General features: G+C 39.9%; 2 protein-coding genes across 5 annotated transcripts; one reads left to right on the top strand and one right to left on the bottom strand.

Annotated features, from left to right (window-relative positions):
* The first annotated feature begins 706 nt into the window (after nt 1–706).
* On the top strand, nt 707–21,400 carry acsl1a (acyl-CoA synthetase long chain family member 1a). Of its 3 annotated transcripts, none has more exons than XM_085356944.1 (21): nt 707–757; nt 10,609–10,821; nt 11,281–11,395; nt 11,477–11,541; nt 11,639–11,740; nt 12,364–12,463; nt 12,593–12,768; nt 13,393–13,425; nt 13,627–13,678; nt 13,790–13,863; nt 14,474–14,551; nt 15,062–15,196; nt 15,299–15,433; nt 15,666–15,761; nt 15,847–15,919; nt 16,011–16,099; nt 17,096–17,212; nt 17,301–17,444; nt 17,557–17,658; nt 17,753–17,824; nt 18,194–21,400. In XM_085356944.1, the coding sequence occupies exons 2-21, from the start codon at nt 10,627–10,629 to the stop codon at nt 18,332–18,334; spliced, it is 2,094 nt and encodes a 697-aa protein (XP_085213070.1). In that variant the 5' UTR covers nt 707–757; nt 10,609–10,626; the 3' UTR covers nt 18,335–21,400. The 3 variants fall into 3 exon arrangements, with proteins under 3 accessions (XP_085213070.1, XP_085213071.1, XP_085213069.1); XM_085356945.1 differs by lacking the exons at nt 707–757; nt 14,474–14,551 and adding exons at nt 7,573–7,687; nt 14,602–14,679; XM_085356943.1 differs by lacking the exon at nt 707–757 and adding an exon at nt 7,573–7,687 and having other exon boundaries at nt 18,194–21,399.
* On the bottom strand, nt 19,915–23,466 carry primpol (primase and polymerase (DNA-directed)). Of its 2 annotated transcripts, none has more exons than XM_085356946.1 (13): nt 23,293–23,466; nt 23,117–23,211; nt 22,876–23,014; nt 21,930–22,077; nt 21,747–21,846; nt 21,562–21,671; nt 21,290–21,452; nt 21,104–21,201; nt 20,848–20,934; nt 20,533–20,641; nt 20,373–20,449; nt 20,227–20,273; nt 19,915–20,151 (listed from the first exon to the last, which is right to left on the bottom strand). In XM_085356946.1, the coding sequence occupies exons 1-13, from the start codon at nt 23,464–23,466 to the stop codon at nt 19,915–19,917; spliced, it is 1,584 nt and encodes a 527-aa protein (XP_085213072.1). The 2 variants fall into 2 exon arrangements, with proteins under 2 accessions (XP_085213072.1, XP_085213073.1); XM_085356947.1 differs by having other exon boundaries at nt 21,765–21,846.
* Nucleotides 23,467–23,545: the final 79 nt, after the last annotated feature.

The following is a 23,545-nucleotide window of genomic DNA, read 5'->3' as shown; positions in this document are numbered from 1 at the left end:
TGTATTCCACTAGTGGCATGTGCAGTGGGACAGTGGATATATTGGAAAAAGATGTTGAAGATGGAAAATGAGGAAAGGCAGCAGATAGAATTAGAAGACTTACATATTTGACTAATGACAAACACATGATAAATGTTCAAAGTACCCTGTTTAAGATTCAAGTGGTGATTTCTGGCTGGTGCTTGATTGTCTGGTTGTCAGGTAGTAGTTGTTAACAGGTGTTCACATAACTTCTTTGAAAAGCTTGTAATTGAGTATTTTTACATTGTTGAATTGGAACTTTTAATTTAAGGTGCCTTCAGGTGCCACCTTAAATTGACAGGACAAATGGAGCTGCAGATGTTTAGTCTATTCTTTAATCAAATGAACTCCCTAAAGGACTGACTGTATATTTTAAGTTGGGGGTGGAAATAACTTCAAATAGTCTCACTGCAGTCATTCACTAAACCTCTAAACACTATTCTCCTGAGTAGCAATTAAAAAAAAGTAAGGGTGTCTTAAAATTAGCTAGTATTCGTTAATTACTCGGTTCGGATGTACCTGATTTCATTCACATGGATGTGAAACGCTCTATCGACCGTCACAACTAACTGACCAATGACCGAACGCCTCTCAGACTTTACGAAAGCAACACGTGAAGCCGCCTCTGATTGGCTGGTAGCTGCACCAGCTGAACAAAGTGTAAACCGCCACTGCCGCCCGCCGCTGCTTCTGCTGCTTCCTCAAGAAACGCGTTAAAGTCTGCTGCTGCAAACAGGTTAGTGCCAACATTTGACTCTTAAAAACCGAAAAAAGGCAGCGTAGCTCTGAGCTCCTCTACCGAGGCCCGTGTGCAAAAGTTAGAGCAGGATGAAGCCACCGAAAGGGCTGCTCTTATTGTTGCTTTAAATAGACCAGACCCCAGCCTCGTTTTGTCTTTTCTCCGCATTATATCTTCGTTTCCGCTAATCTGACGATGAGCAGCATGATATTTAGTGCGTGATCAGAACGAGCTGTTCATTTTTGATGTTTGTGGGTCTGTTTATCAGCGACAAACCCGCGTGTAGGCTGAACGGACCAGCCCTCTGAAAAGAAAACAGACAGGGACACGTAGCAACAGGGATGAAAACGTCACCAACGCCTCTGATGATAATCCTTTTTCTTTTTTTTTCAAAAAAACTTTTTATTTCATATGTATCATTTCTTTATTACTAACATCACTGCTGATAGTCGGTGTGAGCGTGCTACACGCGCACGTCATTGTTAAATAAAGATAAGAAGTGGACAAGGAGTAACAATGTAACTGTTATCTACTGTGGTGGCATCCCGCCAAATCACTCATAACTCCGCCTGTGTGTGTGTGTGTGTGTGTGTGTGTGTGTGTGTGTGTGTGTGTGAGAGAGTGACCAAAGTGGTCCACACCGGATAGTAGTAGCGCGTGCTGCTGTTTCCTCCAATTTCCACTCAATGTCAAAATGTTGGCTACATCTATTTTGTTTAAAATGAGAACATGGCTTTTAGTGAAGCCACCGCCGTGAACTTGAACTGTTTCTTTTTTCCGCTTTTGGAAAGTTGTAAACTTTGAGAATGAATCTGAAAACACGGATTGAGAGTTTAAAGGTTTTGTTTTTGCTTTCTGACCACAGTGTGTAGCTGTGCAGGACCAAGTTGCTGTTTTAAGGATGATGTGCTAAGCAACAGGCAGATATTCCAGGAACTTTCCATGTCCTTACCAGTGACCAGTGGAGCATATCATAGTGACACAATGTCTTTGACGTTCTCATTAGAGATCCACCATTGTAGTTTTCTTGGCCTATTCCAATTTCTGATTTTTCACCTAGTGTGACTTGCCCATAGTGATTTTTTGTGATAAAGACTTATTTAAATGTGACAGGCTTCTGTAAGTTATATACTTTTCTCTCAACACTGAAAGTAAACTGTCCTGCCCCTGGAAAAAAGTTACAAATAACGAATGAACATGAGTTGCTGTACACCCACCTTTACCTGACATATTTTACCACAACTAACAAGTGCAGCAGATTTATTTATAAAAATACATAATTTTTCTGTATTTTTATATTGTTACCAGATAACAGATCATCAACCTTTTCCCTTTTTTTTTATTCCTCTCCCCATAACTGATCTGATCCTTTGCTCATACCGAGGCTGCTAGCCATTTTGCCTTTGTTAGCTTCTTTAAAATGTCCACGTTTAAGTGTCTTTTTAAGTTTGTTGTTTCAGATATGTTTGCAGCTTACTTTAGTAAGACAATGCACCATCTCATGCTACAACATGAGTGAAGAGTTTGCGTGGGACTATTTGCCTGTGCTGCCATGTGTGAGTAATGCATGCATGACCAGCCAGTCACCAATCCACGTTAAGAACAGTGGAAACTGTGTAATTCTGGTTCCTGGCTGGTCAATCAGTGCATCTCAATTTCTTTCTCCACAGCTATTCTGACTGGCCTGTGATTGCTGCCCCTTTGAGATGCAGATGGCCATCATTTACTCTACATTCAATTGTAGCTCTTTCATTTGCCAGCAGATACTTTATATCTTGCCTACTTGTGCTGGAGGACAACATGCATGTTCCAGATATCAAATTAAACATAAGATTGTTGAGCAGACTCACTTTCATGCATATTAGACAAATCAAGCAGGTTTAACAGCTTGTTGAAATGTGAAACATTCGTGTGTTTAGAATTAACTGCAGATATGAGAAAAACAGCAGGTTTTCCACTCAAAAGCTGGACTGTTTCTGTCATTTCCCCTCAAAGGAAAAAAATCTCTCAGACTAGAAGTCATGGACAGCTGGTAGCCGGTAGTTGGATACTTGAGTATTATGAATAAGTTCCAGCCTCTTCTATAAGAAAGAAAATGAGGTGAAAGTGAATTGAGTGCTTAGCAGTCAGTTGTTGGTGTACATCACTTTTTGGAGAGCAGCTCTGATATGTGCTTGTGTCTGAAGGCGTTTTTATGCAAACTTCCTCTAACAGGAATCTCTGGAATGCCGCCTGCTGTTTTCCTCCCATTTTAAACCCAATTTTTGAAACACTAGGTAATGCTGTTGCGGTCATGCAGGGCAGTCACATGAACAGTTACCATAAAGATGCAATCGTGTGGGCGGTTTTAGTACTCAAGTAGAGGAGGAGCTTTCATTAAAGCAAACCCAGTATGTGGCACAGCGTGGTTTGCCATGTGGCCTTTAGTCTTTCGACAGTACCAGTATCAGCCTTTCTGTCTGCTTTGGTGCTAGCAAGGTGGAAGGACTGAGCTGGATGATGTTTACACAACAATCAGCTCTGGCGTGCTGCTTTTGTGGCAGATTGCTTATAAAATAAAATAGTAGTTACATTCTTGGAAAAGATGATCCAAAATCAATAGGATCTTGGAGGATCCCCCTTTTTTTCCTCTTAGCACCTCTTTAATGAAAAAACTGCTAAATGGATTCAAGTTTGCCACAAATCCACTGACATTTCTAGCCCTCCATGTGATCTGTGTTAATTAGCACATGTTAGCAAGCACAACTATTTACCGTGTAAATAGTGCTTGCTAAACTTCAGATTGGCAGCAAATCTTAGCGATTTAAAGGATAGTGATGCAAATTAAAGCATAATGATGCTTTTGGGGTTTTATAATGTAATGTTTCACTGTGAAAGCACTATGTTAGGTTGTTTTTTTGCTTTGCCCCAATGGTGTGTCGGGAGTTGTTAAGAGTTGTGTGACCTTTGTCCTACTTAAGCGAGCTCGTCCTCCACCCTCTCTTTCCCCCTCCGCTGTGTGACCATGTGACTTGGAGTGTGTGGTTTCATCAAGGAGGTTATGACCTGCAATCTTTAGTCTGGTTGTCTTGTGCAAGGTCAGGTCATGTGTCCGAAAACCAGGGTTAAAAGTCACAGTCAGCCAGAGGATCGCAGGACATGACAGACTATAGTGAAGCCTCATACGAGTTAAAGCAGGCCTCCTGTAGCTGTGCTGGGATGTCTCTCAGTGTAATGCTGGTCATGTCAGTTGGTCTGCCACGTTGATCACATAAAAATGGGTGGAGGTCTTCTCTTCCTGTGCGCCTTTCAGAGTGCCCCTCATCTGCCACGCTAATCAGGAAAAACTGGTTTGTCAGTTGCCTTTAGGGTGTGTGAATGCCCTTGTGAATTTATACTGTATGCAAGGATATCTCATTACATCCATAAGAATATATTGACTCCTCTTTTTTTTTTTTTTTTTTTTCTTCTTTTAATCACTTCCTAGGCGCTGTGCTGTGCTTTATTTTCAAACTGTTGAATTACCAGTGAAGTTTTTGGTGTTTCCTCTCACCAGTGAGAAAGCTGTTGTCAAGTTTCAACACATGTTGCATTAAGCCTGGTCTCATCATGAAGAAGTGATGATATCGTGTCTCGGAGTACAAAAAAGTGTGCGCTTTAGTGAGCAATTTAAAGAGGAAAGTCTTTAACAGACCAACAATGATGAAGTGGAGCAGGCACTGATTTATAGATGCGCACGGTGATGATTTACACTGAAATACCATGCTAGTTTCTTTATCTTGGTATATCAGAAAAGAATTGTACTGTTACATATCTCAGTTAAACACAAAGTGCTTTTTAGAAGACCCTAAAATGGGCAAGATGCAGAAGATGCCCTCAGAGATCGGTTTATGATTCACTCTTCTCAGACCATTGCAACCTGACACCACACAGACTTTGCACCAAGGAGCTAGCAGGTTATAACCGTTTAATGTTCGCCTGTATGGACCTTTGTGTTGTCACATGCAACTCCATCAGGGTCTGCGTGCATGTGTGAAAATGGTTTTAGCTACTGTCAAAACCATGTGTTCTCACACAGCAGAAGCAGTGCTTCACTGACACTAACTGATGCTTTTTTATTTCTCAGCTGGACCTACTATTGACCGCATTTGGGTCTGAAAGAGGAAGCCAGTGTGGAAGTGCTTCAAACCTGCATTCTTCCTAATGGCAGGTTATGTGCGTTATGGTCCTATTTTGAGTAAAATAGACAATAAGGGGTATGCTTTAGGGAGTGGCGACTTTGGGATTAACAAGTCCCTGCCATATGAGCGTGCAGCGTCCTTGGTTTCTCAGTTAGTTCCACCGCTCACCTGTGAAGTTTGGTTTCAACAAAAGAAATTTAAACATTTATTTTAGTACAGCCATAACACAACACACGTTATTTAATTTACTTAAAAAAGACACTTACTGTTTTAGTTATACTGTATACCACCCCAGTTCATGTAAAGCTGAGAGAAAGCAGCTGACTTGTTAACATGGGATTATGTTTTATGTGTTTAAAAGCTTAATGTTTAACCCTCCTTTAATAAGGTAGTAATAATGAGATTAAACAGGTTTATCTGATGCTCAACAACTGACTAAGCAGCTCAGTATCACACTGCTTTAAGGTTTCAGATGTCTTGCATCATTCCTCTAAGAGGAACCAAAGCATTTCAGAAGAATTCAAGTATGACTGACCAACTGTGCTTTTTTTGTAGCTTCCTGACTGCGGTAAGAGTGTCTCTTATACCAAACAGCTGTAACCTGCCTGCAAGCTTGAGGCTGTTGCCAACTTATCTTCATGTTCTGTTATGTGTCAAATGAACCCACTGCCCCTCCACCTCTTTTTTCCAGTGCCTTATGTTTGTGGGGTGACTGCCGAGCTGGCTCTGCCATTGGCTCCTCATCCTCCCAGGCCAAGTATGGTTAGTGGGGGGTGGTGGTGGTGGTGGGTGTAGTGGTACCTTTTGCCTCTGACAACTCTTAGCAAAGCATGACACCAGTGTCATGTGCCACTGCTGGCCATCAAACAGAAACGCGTACTCTCAGAGTAGGTCTGTAATGAACACTTGCAAAATAAGATGTGTGAAGATGTCACTCGGTCTGTGCAGCGTGTGGTTTACTGATGCAAATAATAAATTATTGAACCAAGATTGTTAAGTTATTTCTATATAAAACCAATTAAAACAAAATCAGGCTTACAAAACAATATTTTTAAAATATTAACACAACACAAAACACAATCAAATCTCCAAATTTCTTAGGTTTGTATTTTAAAATGTTAAATGATTTTATAAACTCATTCTTAATTTATTAGGTCATTTGGATCCCTGCAGGCTGTCTTGTATGGTAGGCTAGTGTAGGATTTTTGCATCAGTGTGATCTGTAAATAAAGGAGTGGATACAATGACATTGCCTTTGTACCTGATGAAGATCAGTGTGGCATAAACACTGTAATTTAATAAAGGGGTTAGTAGTAAGCGAGACATGTGCATGAGTTACATTTAGTCATTTTTTTGGGACCTTTTTTTTTCTCTGTTGCTCATTAAGGAGTTCAGAGATTTTGAACGAGTTGTTTATCAGTGTGAAACCCAACTTATGCTAATGAGGTCCTATTTTTAAATGTATACTTTACTTATGATCAACAGGTCCAGAAAAACAGCTGTAAAAACGGTGTCCCGTGAATGTTTTGAAACATGATATAAATAAAAATATGGAAGAAACACCCTTCAACCATGTTAATTTTCAGTTTGTCCATCAGAGGGCGCACTGAAATTTCCTGTTTGTTTGGATCACTACAGTTAAATAAATAACTAAAAATGTAAGAAATGTAAACAAAATCTATTTACATTCCGTGTGTCCCAAAGAAAGAAAAATATCAGCCGATATATCAGAATATCACATTTAAATCACAGAATATCGGTGATTTAAATGTGATATTCTGTATTCAGTATCAGTCTTAAAAATTAAAAATGGCTTGAACTCTTAAAATTATTCATATCCACACTGAGTTTTCTTGACTCCATGCATGTCTACATTTTAGCCTGCATGCTTCCTTTACTTTTCACAAAAATCTGCATTCACTTTGTTCAATATAGCCACAACTCATCACACTTATTCGACTCAGTCCACGATTTGCTAGAGCCAGAAGACTTTAAATCCATGTAGAAACTGTGTAATACACTAAATGTCCAGACTCACAAATAAACTCGTCTTAGTTAGCCATCATTTTTTGGAAATGTTATTTTATTCATCTTAGACACGAAGGACTCTGCACATATGGTTTGCACACATTATTTGGTGACTTTGTACATTCTGAGACGAGTGTATGTTGGTGTCGACATCTCTGCTAGATCAGGTCTGTCAACATATCTATCACACAGAATACACAGCATGACATATAATCAGTACGTACCTCTTTGTTCCACAGCTTCATTAGATTGGCTGCTCAGCAACACAAGAACTTAACACTCCGTTTGTGTAGATAAAGACAATGTGTGATAAGATACTGGTGATTCACTCTTGAATAAACATAAATAAAAATGCTCGAATCACTCAGATCAGCTTTCAGTTTGTTCTGAGCTTTTTCTAAGATTACTTTTAAGCTACTTTTACAAACAGACAAATGCACACCTGTGTTCACAAACACAAAAAGCTCACATCAGTAAAGAAACCGGCAATGAGTTTGAGTTACCCGTTAGCTAAACAGTACCTCAGTGAGTGACTTGTGTGGTGTGTGTGTGTGTGTGTGTGTGTGTGTGTGTTTCTGTTTGAAAGGGGCGTGTTTCTGCTATTCATAGTTGTGAGAACTTCAGAGGTCTATTAGAGGTCAGTCTGAGTCCTTCTAATAGCAACTGCAGCAGCACAGGGCCTTTCAAATATCCACTGTGGCCACGGTCTCGACCTTTCTTCAGACACACGCTGTGAGCAGTGAGTAAAGAGATTGATTTTTATTTCTGCCTGTCAATAATCAGTGCTTAGATTTGTGAAAATGTACTTAGCTGCACTTAAGGTTGTCCTTGAGGTGATTTGAAAGAGATGTTATTGCTGCTTCTCTTTTTTATGGTGTTTAAAAATACAGTTTAATCTAACGTTTATGATTTCGGAACCTTTTTTTTTCCTTCCGAGAGGATAAACGGATCCGAACACTTGTAATGAATGTAGCCTTTACTTTGTGGTTTGTTCTTCAATATAAAAATTCTCATCTCAGCTCAGTTTACAGTAGTTATTTGTCATTTAACATGTGTATATATAAATTTAATTGAATCCACAATTATAAGTCAATGACAGCGTCACTGCAGAACTTTGTGCCAGTTGGCAGTGGTTCCATTTGTCACAGGTTTGTTGATAATAATAGAAGTAGGTGAAAAGTCAATTGTTGTTGCTGCTCGCTCATTTACCCCACAGAGGTCAAAAGAGTTAAACAAAGTTCATGTGCTTCCAGCCGCCCAGGCTGATTTTAAAAAAAAAAAAAAAAAAAGTGAGCTGCACAGAAGGCAGCGTGAAAAGTTGTAGCTCTAAATGATTATTTAATGTGCTGCTTCCATATTAACTCGTAATAATTAAAAAAATTCTAGTTGACTATTTTAGTGAATTTAAATAGCTTTTTCCTTCTTCGGGCTTCTCTTATTTCATTTAACATGTCATTAAAAATCAGGCATTCAGCCTACTTGTGACTCACTTTTATTGTTGTATGAATATTTTATTAGAATAGAGCCATATGTCCATGAGAGTGAAGAGCGAGCCCAGCCCAGTGAGCTCATTTCTAAACCATCCAAAGCAGAAAGCTTCTCTTCCTTTTGTTCAGCATCTGCGGTCGCCCATCTTGTTATATTTCCACTGAGGTTTGTGATCAGGAAATGTGTCAGGAGTCATTTTTATTTCCCATGTCCTTGTTGTCAAATGCACAGCTGTTGAATGGGATAGCACATCCTCTTCTTTTTCTTCTATTAACAACATCAGTTAAAAAAAAAAAATTCACCTGCACAATTTAAAAGACAAAGATAACAAATAACACAGTGCAGCAGGGGATAAAGTTGACCTTGAAGCTGCCATCTATTTCATATATGAAAAAATATCATTGTTATGGAAAAACACAACATTTGCACACAATAAATGATCTGACTACATAAAATGAATGTCAGATTACTGAAATGTTTTCAAATGAAGTAGAAGAACTGTGGAAAATTACCTCTGCAAGGGAGGAAGTTAGGAAATAAAGCTGAGTAATCATGTACCTGTGAGGTGACATTAAAGTGAGTCTGCTTAGGGAGATTTCCTTTGCTAGAATATAACTTATAAATAAAGGCACATACTAGATGGATATTGACGTCATAAATAGCAGAAATCTTAAGCTTCCAAATAAAGGAACAGATGCGATATATGACTCTGAACACGATGCAGTCCTAACAAAACACTTCTGTAAGAGTTCTGCAGAGAGCAGCAGGAAACGTACTCGCTCAAACTACATTACAAAAGGAAAGATGGGGATAAATGAAACTATTAATCATTAAGGAAACTGGTTTTAAGTGCAAGATGGCTAACCCTCCTCATTGTATCAGTGGATTTGTTGATTTTTCTGCTAACCCAGCCAGTATGCTTTTTCAAGCGCTTATCAACCATAATTCCCAGGAGCTGATATTTGCGGCATTTCAACAAACGTGATTATAATTTTTTTATTTATTTTTTATATTTATTTTTTTTTATATATATATATATATATATATATATATATATATATATATATATATATATATATATATATATATATATATATATATGAGAGAGAGAGATATCAAGATTGATTGATTGATATATATCTATATCTATCAATCAATCTTGATGTTTTAAACACAAACGTAATTACGTATTTTCATTTTCCAGTCTTCAGTATTCACATTCACTGAAAGAAATATTCACATTTACATCCAATGTTTGACTCATTGTAAGTCTGGTACTCAGATTTTTAAACCACAGAAGAAGAAAAAAAAACAGTTGCAGTGAAGAGTTGGTTCATTACTGAATCACTGAGCTGTGCTGCTGCTCCATCTCTGCGGTGAGCCTCGGATGATTCACTCTTAGTTTATCCTTGAAGCTTTTATTTTGCGCAGTACGTTTTTGTGTTAACGCGTCAGTTTGCCAGAAATAGGTGTTTGTGTCAGAGAAAAGTGAAAGCTGTAGACGTGATATAGTCCTTTTAAAAACATTTGGCTTTTGAGATCGTGTTACAGCAGTTTTACAGCAAATATTAATGTCAAACCTGAGATCACTAGGCTGGGTCGGGATTCATGTGTAGCTAACAGAAGGTTTATAGGGTAAATCATGCCTGTTTTTTAAGCTGATGCTTTAGTTTTATAGAGTACATTTCTGTATGTGTTCCTGTTGTAATGTGAAGGTCAGAATGTATTATTAAAACAACGGTTTAGCCTGGTTTGTTTGATTCCTTATAGCCTCAGAAAAGAGTCTGGCCCTTTAAACATGTTGCATGATGAGAAATGATAAATATTACCCTGGAGCCTACAGGTGGATGGCAGGGTGGTGTAGGTTGGAAAAGCAGCAGCACTAACGTGTCTGAGGGACAGATGGCAGATTTCTTTACAGCTAAAACAAACCACAAAACCAGGGCCTGTGTTTCGAACATGATGTGAGAAAAGTGAGGCCATGAAACTGTTCAGTTTGAGTTGCCAGCATCAAGTAGCTTCAGGCTCTTTACAGAATTTCACTAAATGGAAAAAGTTCCTATTACAGTCATATTATGTGCTAAATATTTCACTTCTCCACACAAGTCTCTGAGCTAAATTAAAACTAAAACTTGAGACCAATGACATTTATTGTTTTCTGTTTTTCTGCAGGTTCACTGCAAAACGACCATGCAGGCTCAGGAGGTCCTGAGACAGCTGCGGATTCCCGAGCTGGATGACTTTCGGCAGTACGTCCGAGGCTTTCCCACCAACGCCCTCATGGGTATGGGTGCCTTCGCGGCCATCACCACCTACTGGTTTGCCACCCGTCCAAAAGCCCTCAAACCACCCTGTGATCTTGGACTGCAGTCAGTGGAGTTACCAGTGAGTGATCTCTTTTTTTTTTTTTTTTTTCTCCAGTTAAACTCTCTGGATTTAGGTTTCGGTTTTACGGTCATATTTGTTAGTGGAATTTCCGAGGTTTGATCCCTTTTACAGTGACGCTGGGCAAAAAGCACTGAACAGTTGACTTCATTCACTGGAAATGTTAATGGATTTTCTCCACAAACTCAATCACAGCTGGCGTTAGTGTCAGTTTTAGGAGTTACAAGCCATGACTTCATCACTTCCTGTTACATTAAAAGTACTAAAATGTTTTTCACACAGTCACTGTTGATGCTGCTGATGAACGGGGCCTCATTGAATGTTGTTTTATTATTTCAGGGTGCACAATGTTGTCACTTGTAGCCCAGTCTTTGCATTGGAGCTCATGAGTAGATAAACGTGTTAAGGGATCATGGCGAGTTTGCTAATTATTAGTTAATGAACTCTGTTTCCTTGCAGGGTGGTGAGCGTGCGAGAAGATCGGTGTTGTGCGAAGACGGCTCTTACCTGACACACTACTACGACGATGCACGCACGTTATACGAGGTGTTTCTACGAGGGCTCAGAGTATCAAGTCAGTGTCTCTCTTGTACTTGCTAAATGTGAGAAATCCCCAAAGACGCTGATGTTGGATAAACGTTTCTTTCTTTTGCAGATAATGGACCTTGTCTAGGATCGAGGAAACCAAACCAGCCATATGAATGGCAGACTTATAAAGAGGTTAGATGGGCACCACGGACATGCCAGTGTGGGATTTTACAACCATCAAAGTGGGAATTTATTTTAAAAACTGGATTTAATTTTATTTTTTGCACAGGTAATAGATAGAGGAGAATGCATCGGCTCCGCCCTCCTTCACAGAGGACACTCTCACACAGGAGACAAATTCATCGGCATCTTCTCTCAGAACAGACCAGAGGTAAAACTTACATCATCCTCTCATGTTATCCTACGGTGTTTCTGTTATCACTAACCACAAGCTAACTGCATTCCTGCGTTACAAGGGCAGATTAAAAGGGTAAATTTATACTGCGGACACTCCTCTTTAACTGAGGAGATATTTGTTTGGTAATTTCATAGTAGATCAGCAGTTTCTGAAATACTGAGATCAGCCCGTCTGGTACTAACAACCATTTCATGCTCAGAGTCATGATGCTCATGTTGAACTTGAGTAGGTCATCTTGACCATGTCTGTAGACATAAAAGCAGGTTGCTACCCTGTAATTTGCTGATTTACATTAATGAGCAGCTGAACAGGTGATCCTTGCAAAGTGTCTGGTTTAGTGTAGACACACTGCACACTTCTGATGGGAGACCTGGTAGAAAGAGTTAGGTAATGACTAATTCATCCATCTGACATAAATACTGTTTGAAGCTGTTATATTGTTAGTCAAAAGGTGTATCAGATATTGAACTCTTTCCAAATTTTCCATTAAGATCTCTGTGACATAAATGATTCTTGTAGCATTACCAAGTTGTTTATTGTTCTTTTTCCTTTTTTTCCACGGCTGAACTCAAATGAATGATACTGTTTCTGTGCAGTGGACCATTACAGAGCTCGCCTGTTACACGTACTCCTTGGTGGCTGTCCCGCTGTATGACACACTCGGCGCTGAAGCCATTGACTACATTATTGATAGAGGTATAAAAAAGGGCACCATCTCACACTAACCACATATCGCCTGCAGCACTGTCAGAGTGCTTTATAAATCAAGGGCCGTGACGATGGAAGATTAAATTAATGGTTCGCTTGGCGCCGTCTGTTTCACAGCCGACATCTCAACGGTGATCTGTGATGTCCCTGAAAAGGCCCGGATGATTCTGGATTGTGTCAGCGGAAAAGCACGAGCGGTGAAGATGATTATTCTCATCGAGGCGTTTGACAGCGACCTGGTGACCCGCGCAAAGGAGAACGGCATCGAGATCCTGAGTTTAAAGGAGCTGGAGGTGAGAATAAGAATCGGATTTGTCATTTTTGAGTTTCACAAATGTTCATTCTTGATGTGCAGAGCAAATTGTGTCATCTTCTGTGTTATGTCTGCACTATAGAGAGTAGTCCCCAGAAAGTTGATTCTGTTCATCTTGACGTAGATTGTCACTGGGAGGAACGTTTCGTCACTCATCCAAGTGACTTCTTCAGTCCCAGCTGACTGCAGGTTTCTTCAACCTTATAAACAGTACATAATGGCATAATGCTCTTTGATTAATTCTTATGACCATTTTCATATTATTGATCAAGAAACTGACCTCACAGCCGATTCTTCAACAGTGGTGCTATTTTCAGTCATTATGCAAATATACTGTTTATAAGGTTGAAGAAACCTGCAGTCAGCTGAGACTGAGTAATGCCTTACCGGGATAATTAAGCATGCATCAAGACACTGTTGAATAGAACTGTAATTTTGTTGCATGCATGTAAAAATGACTGTGAAGGCGACTCTGGTTCGAATATTTCAGCCTGTTTCTGTTTGTGTTTTTGAAACCATCCAGCCGTGTTCGAGCTAAGTAGAAATCAGACCCTTATCAGGACTTCCTGCAGATGTACTAATTTTTGTACATTTTTGTTTCCAGGCCTTGGGTAAAGCTAACCTCAAGCAACCAGTGGTGAGTAGGAACAGCACGCCATCTTTATCTGATCTACTGACAACATGAGTTTTTTTTTAAAGGCTCTTCTTTTAGACTAAATTACTCCAGTGAGAGTCATTGGTGAAACTTCGATGAATTTGCTTGATCAACTGGTGTCCATCTTAAAAAAAAAAGTATTTTAAATGTAATAGACGTATCAGTGTTGCTCTGTGATTACAGCCTCCCAAACCAAATGACCAGGCTCTTATCTGCTTTACCTCTGGAACAACAGGTGAGTACGGGGTTGTTATTGCGTTAACATTTCAGAAATGTTATGTTTTTATGTTATATATCATCATAATTGTTTTTTATTGTGTTTGTTTTGCTTAAACTTTACTTTCAGGATACCCAAAAGGTGCAATGATTTCTCATGAAAACGTAGTCTGCAACACTGGCGCTTTCATTAAATTGACCAAGGTAAACAAACCCACCCACCGGCACTCTAATATTTTCAATTGGTTGATCTCACTGAAACCTTTCCAAACAATAATAACACAGAGGCTCTGGGTCGCCTTCAGGTTGTCATCAGACTGTAAGAAATCATGTATCCTCTTTTTTTTCATGTACTCCTTTAAAGATGCGATAAATGAACATCAAAGATGAGAAAGAAAGGCAACACCTGATTTAAAAAAAAAAAAAAAAAAAAAAAAAAAGAAGCATTAAGTCTCAGTTCTTAATTAAGTTAAATGGCGTTTTGAAGTACACCACCTGTTGTATAACGAATGTAAAGGTAGATTATAGAAAAACAAACCATGTCATTGAATTTATTTGCTAAATGTAATAAAAAAGCCAAAATCTTCATCCATCTTTGTAGAAGCTGATTCGGAACAGTTCAATCAAACATTTTCTTTTGTTCTCATACGTTTTTTTTCTACGTCAGATGGAAAAAAACATGAAGCTGACTCATGGCTCTAATATCCCTGTCTGGCCCCTGTTGCCTCTCCTTGATTCCTCTTTGTATTTTCCTCTGTCCGTCTGTCTTGCTCCCTCGTCTGTCCCGTCCTGTGTGGTCTCGTGCGTCGTCTAGGAAACACTGAAGCCCACAAGTAAAGATGTGGTCATCTCCTTCCTGCCTTTGGCCCATATGTTTGAGCGTGTAGTGGAGGTAAAGTACAGAGTGCTTCACCTGCATGTGTTTTGTGTGTTCCTCTGCAGGTAAACTGCATGCTGAACGCCAATGACATTCACGTATCCTATCTCCCTCTAGCTCACATGTTTGAGAGGGTTGTGGAGGTATGTTGCTTACCTTAAGATGCACAATGAATTTATCAGTGGAGGTAATATTTAGGAGTCAGCAGAGAAGGACTGCTAGTATAATGTATGTGAGACCCCTTAATGCCTAGCGTATAGTATTTGATACATGTGTTTTTGAGTTTTATCAGCAGTGTGAATTATACAATTAAAGGTTTAAAATTTGTGCACTCCTTCATGTTTTCCACAGTTGTCCAGTAGGTCAGATTAGAGTCTTTGGCAGACCGATTCTGGCCCTTGTGCCTTACATGTGACTCCCCCGCCTTAGTGTGTTTAGATGCAGCATTAGTGCCCTCGTGTGGTCAAAAATATCATTTTTAATTTGTCAAAGTTGGAATGAGCAGCATCTTTTCCCCTCCATCAGTATGTCGTACTCGTCCACGGGGCTCGAATCGGCTACTTCCAAGGGGACATTCGACTCTTGATGGATGATCTGAAAACACTCCAGCCAACAGTTTTCCCTGTTGTCCCCCGCCTCCTCAACCGCATGTTTGACAAGGTCAGTTTATGCTGTTTATGTGCTTTTGTGGTCAGAAGTGCCGTTTCTCTGGTCTGCTGCTTTGCACGAAACACGATTTGGATATTTCTCATTGCTCTGCAGGTTTTTGGTCAAGCCAACACGCCACTGAAAAGATGGCTGCTTGATTTTGCCTTCAGAAGGAAAGAGGCGGAGCTTAAAAATGGAGTGGTCCGAAAAGACAGCATGTGGGACACACTCATCTTCAAGAAAGTGCAGGTAAACACGAAACACTTTAAAGCACTTGGAGATGTTACGTGCCACCTAACAATCTTTCAAAGAGCACGTACACTAAAGAGGAACAAAGACACAAAATGGATAAACACGCCCACACATTTGACCTTTTCGTCAAAATTATTTTGTTAAATGAATCTGCAGCGGTTTTTGTGTTGCATAATAAATTAGTTTTGAGTTGACATTTTGGAGCTTTCATGTTTGTTTTGCACTGTAGGCGAGCCTCGGCGGCCGTGTGAGACTCATGATTACAGGAGCAGCCCCGGTATCCCCGACCATCCTGACTTTCCTGAGAGCTGCTCTCGGCTGTCAGGTGAGCCACATTCACAGTCATCTCATCTGTAATTTTTTTTAATACTTTGTTTATGAATATCATTAATAACGTAAACGTTTTCCAGTTTTATGAAGGTTACGGTCAGACTGAATGCACAGCTGGCTGTACCATGTCGATGCCTGGGGACTGGTCAGCAGGTAAAATATAAGACTTTCACTAAATTTTGCAATTTGTAGACACAGTGATGCTTGTAAGAATGAAACGACACTATGACTGCTCTGTCATCAGGTCACGTTGGGCCTCCTCTGCCCTGCAATGCTGTTAAACTGGTGGATGTGGCAGAAATGAATTATCTGGCAGCCAATGGAGAGGGAGAGGTGAGGAATAGGATTCGTCGAATGCATACGGCCATTACGGAGACTTGCAGTCAGTTTTCACACAACCATACATCCCTGTAGAAAAAAGTACTGCTTACTGCTTCTATAGGAATTAAGAGCAGCCAGGTGGTGATATACAACTGATCATCAGAAGGGTGTGAGCACCTCTGTGACACACAGCATAATTAAAAAAAAAAAAAAAAAAGACTGAACAGGCTCGGCTTGTTTTAGAAGGGTTGCCAAGACCAGGCAGCTTCTCCTTTCCTTTAAAAAGAACATGTCGGGTTTGCAAAGTTGCATCTGAACAAGTCGTGAGATCAAACTGTTTGCTCACAATGCACAGCTTCATGTTTGGGGCAAAGCCACACACAGCATATCAGCACAAACACTTCATACCAGGTGTCAGCACGGTGGTGGAGGGGTGATGACTTGCACTTGTTTTGCTAAAGTCAAATGTGAGCCCATCTGTCTGACAGCTGAAGCTCGTCTTTTTTTCTTGGTACATGGCTGTGAGCAGATTTCTAGAGGCCAAAACTGAATTTATTGTTTTAATAACATGAACTTTGTGTAACAGGATCCAGAATTTTTTTTTTTTTTTTTTTAAAGAAAAAGAAGCAAAAACGCGACACAGAATTTAAATGCAAAACTATTATAAACATATTAAAGAACCACAATATGTATTTAAGTGACACATTTCTTCTATAAAACTAACATGGAAATTGTATTATTTTGAAACTAGCCTCAGTGTCCTGAGGTTTACATTATCCTCATACATTTTTAATTCAATATTCTACCACATAATTAGAAGCTTGCCTTAGATACAACAAAAGGAAACCCTTTAAAGGAGAGGCTGTCCTTTAACATTTGAAATCAATGTTGGCTTCAAACGGGGACGTGAGCGAGAAACTATTTGTAAAAACAAAATGTAGCGGGGTTGATATAAAAACAAGAACAACAAACCAAACAGCTTCTTATTTATAATCTCGGTTGTTGTAGGTGTGCGTCAAAGGACCAAATGTATTCCAGGGATACCTGAAAGATCCTGACAGAACAGCTGAGGCTATTGATAAGGATGGATGGCTGCACACTGGTGACATTGGGAAATGGCTTCCTGTGAGTAAAACGGGCTGAGTGGTGATGCGAATGGTGATGATCACTGTGCATAAACCTAAACTTACATTGCTCTTGTGGTTCCCTGCAGAATGGCACTCTGAAGGTTATTGACAGAAAGAAACACATTTTTAAGCTGGCACAGGGAGAGTACATCGCCCCGGAGAAAATTGAAAACATCTATGTTCGCAGCGACCCCGTGACCCAGGTGTTTGTTCATGGTGACAGCTTACAGGTAAGGCTTAAATCTCAGACTTTTGTTTCTTTTTTTTTCTTTTTTTTTAAATCTACACAAATAGTCTGTCTGAAGCATTTGATTCTCATCTGGTCCATGTTGTGTTTTAAAGGCATGCCTGGTGGGGATAGTGGTGCCCGATCCTGACTTCTTACCTATTTGGGCCAAGAAAAAAGGGTTTGAAGGCTCTTACTCTGAGCTGTGTGACAACAAGGTCCGATTTATTACTATCAGCAATCTGAACATGGACTCTCACTCTGTATGCCTGTGTAACATCTTCTGACCTTTTTTTTTGCTTTTGCTTTTAGGATGTGAAGAAGGCAATTCTGGAGGACATCTTGAATTTGGGCAAAGAAACGGGACTCAAGTCTTTTGAACAGGTGACTGGTCCTGTCTAACTTCAAGCACAGCCAGTGCTTCCCACAAACAGACTTCATTTGAACTGAATGTCCACTGAAGTAAATTTGGAAAATAATTTTAGTTTTTCCACTCAAGGAAAATATTGCCAGGAAATTAATGGTGCACAATCACTTTGGTTTTATTTTGAAAGATCCAAACATGTCACTGTGACTGTGCTAATCTCTCATCTTTTTTACATGAAAAAGCACGAGTGAGTCTCTTTCTGGTTTCAGTGCAAGATTTACACTTCAGAGACCCAGAATTTTGCAATATATGCATCCTTAAAAATTATTTGCAGCAATACTTAAGTCAATGTTTGCTCTGTCATTTATCTTTTTTCCCCTCTGCAGGTGAGGGACATTGTGTTACATCCCGAGATGTTCTCTATCCAGAACGGTCTGCTGACTCCAACCCTGAAAGCCAAGAGGACTGAGCTTCGGAGCCACTTCAGAGAACAGATCGATGAACTCTATGCCAAAATTAAGATGTAAGCCAAGTTCAAGGAGTATTATAGGGAAGCCATTCAGAGACAGCCAGAACCAAACAGTGTGCTGAGGGAATCCGTCTCACTTTCTCTGCAAGTGACAATCTTAACAGTTATATGGGGGAAAAGCTTTCAGGATAATTGGATAATGAATTTTAAAAGTGCATTTTATCCCCACTTTGATCAATAATCACACAGATCCATTATCCCAGCTAACACTGGCTAACTGGCAAAGAGATCCGCAGAACCCGCACCAAGTTTCTTGTGTAGTTTATCCAAGAATAAGGGTTAAAATGGCACAGAGGAAGTTTGACTTCTGCTTTTATGTATGACAACTTCACGGTCAGAAAGGTGAATCCTGAAAACATTTCTGCTAGTTTTATTCGTGAGAGCAACAAGAGAAAATCTTTGAAAATACTTCTACAACAGTGACAGATATTAACTATTTATATGCCATGACATTTCATGCTTTGGTTATCTATTTAAGGGGATATTTAATATCATCTTTTTGTAAATAGTGTATCTGCTGGAAAATTTGTGTACAGGGTACCATGCCAGATACTCTGTAGCTTCCCTGCATTCCCATATTTCTCAGTGCTGCCGGCTGAAGGACTTTGATGAGGTTTTTGGTTAACAGCCTACTGAAAATCATGTTGGTTCACAGATTTTGGGCTTTTGTTTTTGGTGTTATTTTTAAATGTTGCATGTAACATATTCACTGTTGCTTTCTAAATGCCTGACATTGCATTGCCAAAAGCTGAGGAATGAAGCTGCACAACCATCGTTTGTATATTCTGCAAGTATTTGGGGTAAAAATAGTAACAGTGATTTTTATCGTTGATCAAACAGTTTCCATGTCCTTTGCAAAATCAGCAGTCTTCATTTCAGCCATTTGAAAAAAAATTTGTTTGTTTTTTGTGAATGCCGGTTTTCTGACTGATGAATGATCGTGATGTACATCCAATCGTGTCAAAGACCTCTTAACAGCACAAGCTGTACTGTTTAGTTGGTTTTTTTTAATGACTTGTGATCTCAAAAAGGGAGAACGGTCCAGTTTTGTGCTATAATGGAAAGTGTATCTGTCAAATGTACCAAATAAACACAACATGGTCGTGCAGTTGTTAGCACTGTCACCTCATAGCAAAAAGGTCCTCCATGCTGCCATTCGGTGTGGTATTTGTGTGTGTTCTGTCCAGGTACTTCCAGGGAGTGTTTATAACATTAGCAGGAGCAGTGAAGGCAGCCTGGAGATGGTGGAGAAGATGACCTCAAACAGAAACTTGGTCAAAGATTTAATCTAGTGTGGTCTGCGGTGCTGATCTGATCACATACCCAAACCATCTCAGCTGGCTCCTTTGAATGCAGCAGAGCAGCAGCTGTGCTATGTTACAGTTCATGTTCAGTTTAAACTTGAGCAGGCAGTCAAGGATCTCCACTTGAGCAGAAGCACAAACACCTGCAGCTATGTACAAACCAGGGGTGTCTCCACGGCACATGTAATAAAGTATTTATTACATGTTTTCGCAACGTTTAAAGTGCTGCCAGCGTCTTTAATGCAATACTGCAAAAGAACACAAATCTCATGCTCTACTGGGAATCAAAATCAGCCATACAACTGAGCAGGAGCTGGTCTGAGATCTCTTCACTCTTCTCTTCAAAATCGTCTAGACTCTCCAAATAGTCCTGATCATCCCGTTCATCTCCCCACACATCAGATTTCTCCTCCTCTGTGTGAGTTGTGCTCTGTGGGCCCATGGGTTTATGTTCCTGGCTGCTTTCAATGTTGCCAGCATCGTCCATGAGGTACACCTGGTCCTCCTCATCCTGTAAGAAACAGAAGACGTGATTACCGACTGATGCATGTTAAAGCTAAAACACTGTTAAAATAAATTAACTAACCAGCGTCAAGACGTAGCTGATACAGATCTCTTGTGGCAGTGGGTAACCTGTAACAGGGACATGATGTTACCTCACAGTCAGATCATGTTTCCTTGAATTATTTCAACTACAAGTCAGTATGGCAGCTCTTTCGGATCGTGACATACTCGAGGACCTGAAGTTCCTGCATTCAGGATCGTGGCACTTCTGGTACCACACATCCTCTTTCAGATCCACAACGATCCTGCAGAGGGTGACAGAGCCAAATCAGAAAGCGTAAGAACACTCGACCATCTTCAGAAGATGAAGGAAACAAACTGCACTCACATGATGTTGTTGCTTTTGTGAAACCGCCCCACGTTTTCACACCAGCGGTATTTGGCGATGTCATAAACGAGAAGTTGCTCTGCGGCAAAGTAGTTCCATCGTCTTAAGCCTGTCAAAATTTATGAGATCATAAACGTCAGGTAGGACGATCGATGTGAACTGCCACACTTTTCTTTTCAGGAAGAAAAAAAAAACGGTAATATCTAAATGTTTCACTCGGCTGGATGTCACGTCAGAAAACCACAATTTTAGGGCAGATGAACTCTACAGACTGAAATGTTTCACGAGCAAATGTTTTCACTGCATAATACTTACTTCCTTGTATCCCATCCTTTCTAACCACCGTTAATACAAAGTTGTCCACTTCTTGGTGAGGGGATGACAGGAAGCCAGAAAGTGCACCTGTTGGTAATATATGGGAAAAAGTTTCACGAATCAAATCATTTCACACTGAGGTTTTTGAGGTGAAACCAACAATAACATTTATGCCATAAACTGACTACATGCAGGAATACTTCACATATGTATATGCAGAAGATTAAGAAAAACTCTGGTCTCGGTTCAGCATTACCTGAGTCTGAATCCGACCCTTGTTGGGACTTAGATGGGGAGATTTTGGGCTCACTTGATTCTGGGACATCCCATGTAAGAATCCTCTGACCTGTGAAGCTGATACACGGGAGGAGAGATTATGTGTGGCCCTTTTTAAAAAAAGATCACAGCACACAGGAATCTGAGCTGTTTGTGCCCAATGTACCTCACGTTACACACTAAGGAGGCCAAGAAAATGCTTTCCTCCAAAGAAGTTCCCTTCTCAGGTTTGGCAATACACTGGTTATCTTCTGCCACAGTGAACGCAGCATTCTTCCCCGCTTTAGACGACTTGTACAGGCGGAAATTTCTGTTCTTTGTATAGACACCTATGTGTTGAAATAAAAAGCCACGGCACGTGAAGGGAAATTGTGTAAATGCATATCTTTACACATAAAAAAAGGACATAATAATTTTTAAAAATCTGATTTCCCTCACCAAGATCCACAAAGAGAGAGTCTCGACCATCTTTGCTTTTCACCTGGAGGAAGCTGAGGTCTCTCCCTTCCTCTTTACGCCTCTTCATCTCTGGACTTGCTGCTTGAGTTCTACTCAGGGCGAATAAGTGCAAAATTTTAACCTTAAACACTGAGCACATAGAAATAAAAACATGCAGTTTTTACAGGTCTGGGAGAACAAACCGTGTTTCCACTCCATTATCAAGGTGGCTTCCATTTTTGGGTTTGTTCAGGACAGGCTGAAGAATTGCATGAATGAACCTCCCTACAAAATCCCAATCAGATGGAATATATGACTATTAAGCAGGTATTAACAGGCTGATGTTTTCCATGTAGGGCTGAACATACCAACATGAATGTTGTCTTTGAAAGCTGCTTGTTGAAGACAGAAGATGAGATGTCTGCTGAATTTCTCCTCAGTGCTGGAGTCCAGATTGAGGACATTTTTCGCAGAGCATTCAATCCCATAAACTTCCAATAACTTGTCACAGACGTACTGTCACCACACAAAGCAGAGAGGGGTAAACATATCAAATGTTTAGACAAGAACTTTTACTATTTCATGGAAAACATGAGCTCAGTTTGAATTAGATGGATGCTGAATGATGCTAAATCACATACTGCATCTATTAAAGCAGCATGGCTTCATAGTAGAAGAGTCTAGGTGCAGTCCAGACCTTTTTCAATGGGACAAAATTTATCTCCCAGAAGTCCAGCAGCTAGTCTTTTCAGTTCCCAGGCATTTGCAGACTGTTGTTTAAAAAAAGACGGGATGCCTTGCCCCACTTTTTTAAGACATGTTGCCATCAAATACAAAATGAGCTATTATTTTTCTTAAAATTATACATTTTCTTAGTTTAGGCACTTCATAGTTTTTCTGTGCTTAACTGTGAATAAAATGTGGGTCAAAGAGATTTGCAAATCTTTGCATTCTGTTTTTATTCACATTATACGCAGGGCCCCACCTTTTGTGGACTTTGTGCTGTATAAATGTTTCTCACTAGTCAGACGTCAGGGTCCAGAAGCAAGTTATAACCATTTCTTTTCACAGGTTCATTTTCATTATTACATTTCATTATTAGCGGTAAAATAAACTACTACTTCAAGAATTTCAAATCAGGTTTATTTGTATATATTTCCAGTTGACAACAACAGCAGTCATTTCAAGGCTCACTATGAAAATACTACAGTCTATCTAAATCCATTCATAATTTATGTCTAAAAGTGTGTGAATCAAGCTGCTTTATTAAACTCCTTTGAACAGGAAGTAGTAAAACAGAAAAATGGACCCCACCTGGATAAGCAAAGACACCATAGTTTTCCCATCAGATCCTTTGTTTGAAGGTTTGTGGAACTCCAAGTCCAAGTAGAGCTTACAGACAGCTCCCTCTGGTATCACCTCATAACAGTGCATCAAAGACTGTGTGTAAGTCCTGGAAAAATAACCAGAATCAACAGCTGAACATCAATTTTGTTACTGAACACAAAAGGAGCTGCATCTGAAGCGAGTAGTAACTGATATATATTAATATTACCTGTAGTAAAACCACAGCTCACTGTAACTGGTAACCAGGTAAATCCTTTGACCCATGGACTCCTTTTCTTTTTCAAGTGCAAAAACATGCACAGCCTTGAGAATGAAAGGCACAAAATTCAGCAACTTTCCCTCCACATACAGTATGGAAACATTAAAGTAGAAGGTCTTGTGTACCTCTTTGCAGCTCTGAGCAAAGCTGATAGCCATGGATTGACGAGGGAAGAGTTTCCAAACAGACGAAGGCTGGCAGGGCCACAGTCGAGGCTTGTAAGGTGTCGTCAGAGGATTTTTCTGGAACGACTGAGCGAGCTCCTCAACTTTCTTCAGTCGATCCCCCCACTTACTCATCTTCAAGTCCGTATTAACCTCCAATTAGCAAATTCTCTGTTATTCTCACTCAAGGACAGTTTCACTCAATGATCTTTAG

Source organism: Diplotaxodon limnothrissa, linkage group LG6 (assembly GCF_057381915.1).
Source record: "Diplotaxodon limnothrissa isolate DT_005_m linkage group LG6, D_limnothrissa_male_GT1.1, whole genome shotgun sequence".
In the NCBI taxonomy this organism is placed as follows: Eukaryota; Metazoa; Chordata; class Actinopteri; order Cichliformes; family Cichlidae; genus Diplotaxodon; species Diplotaxodon limnothrissa.
The sequence above is the reverse complement of the archived record's forward strand: the minus strand, read 5'-3'. Positions and strand labels throughout refer to the sequence as shown.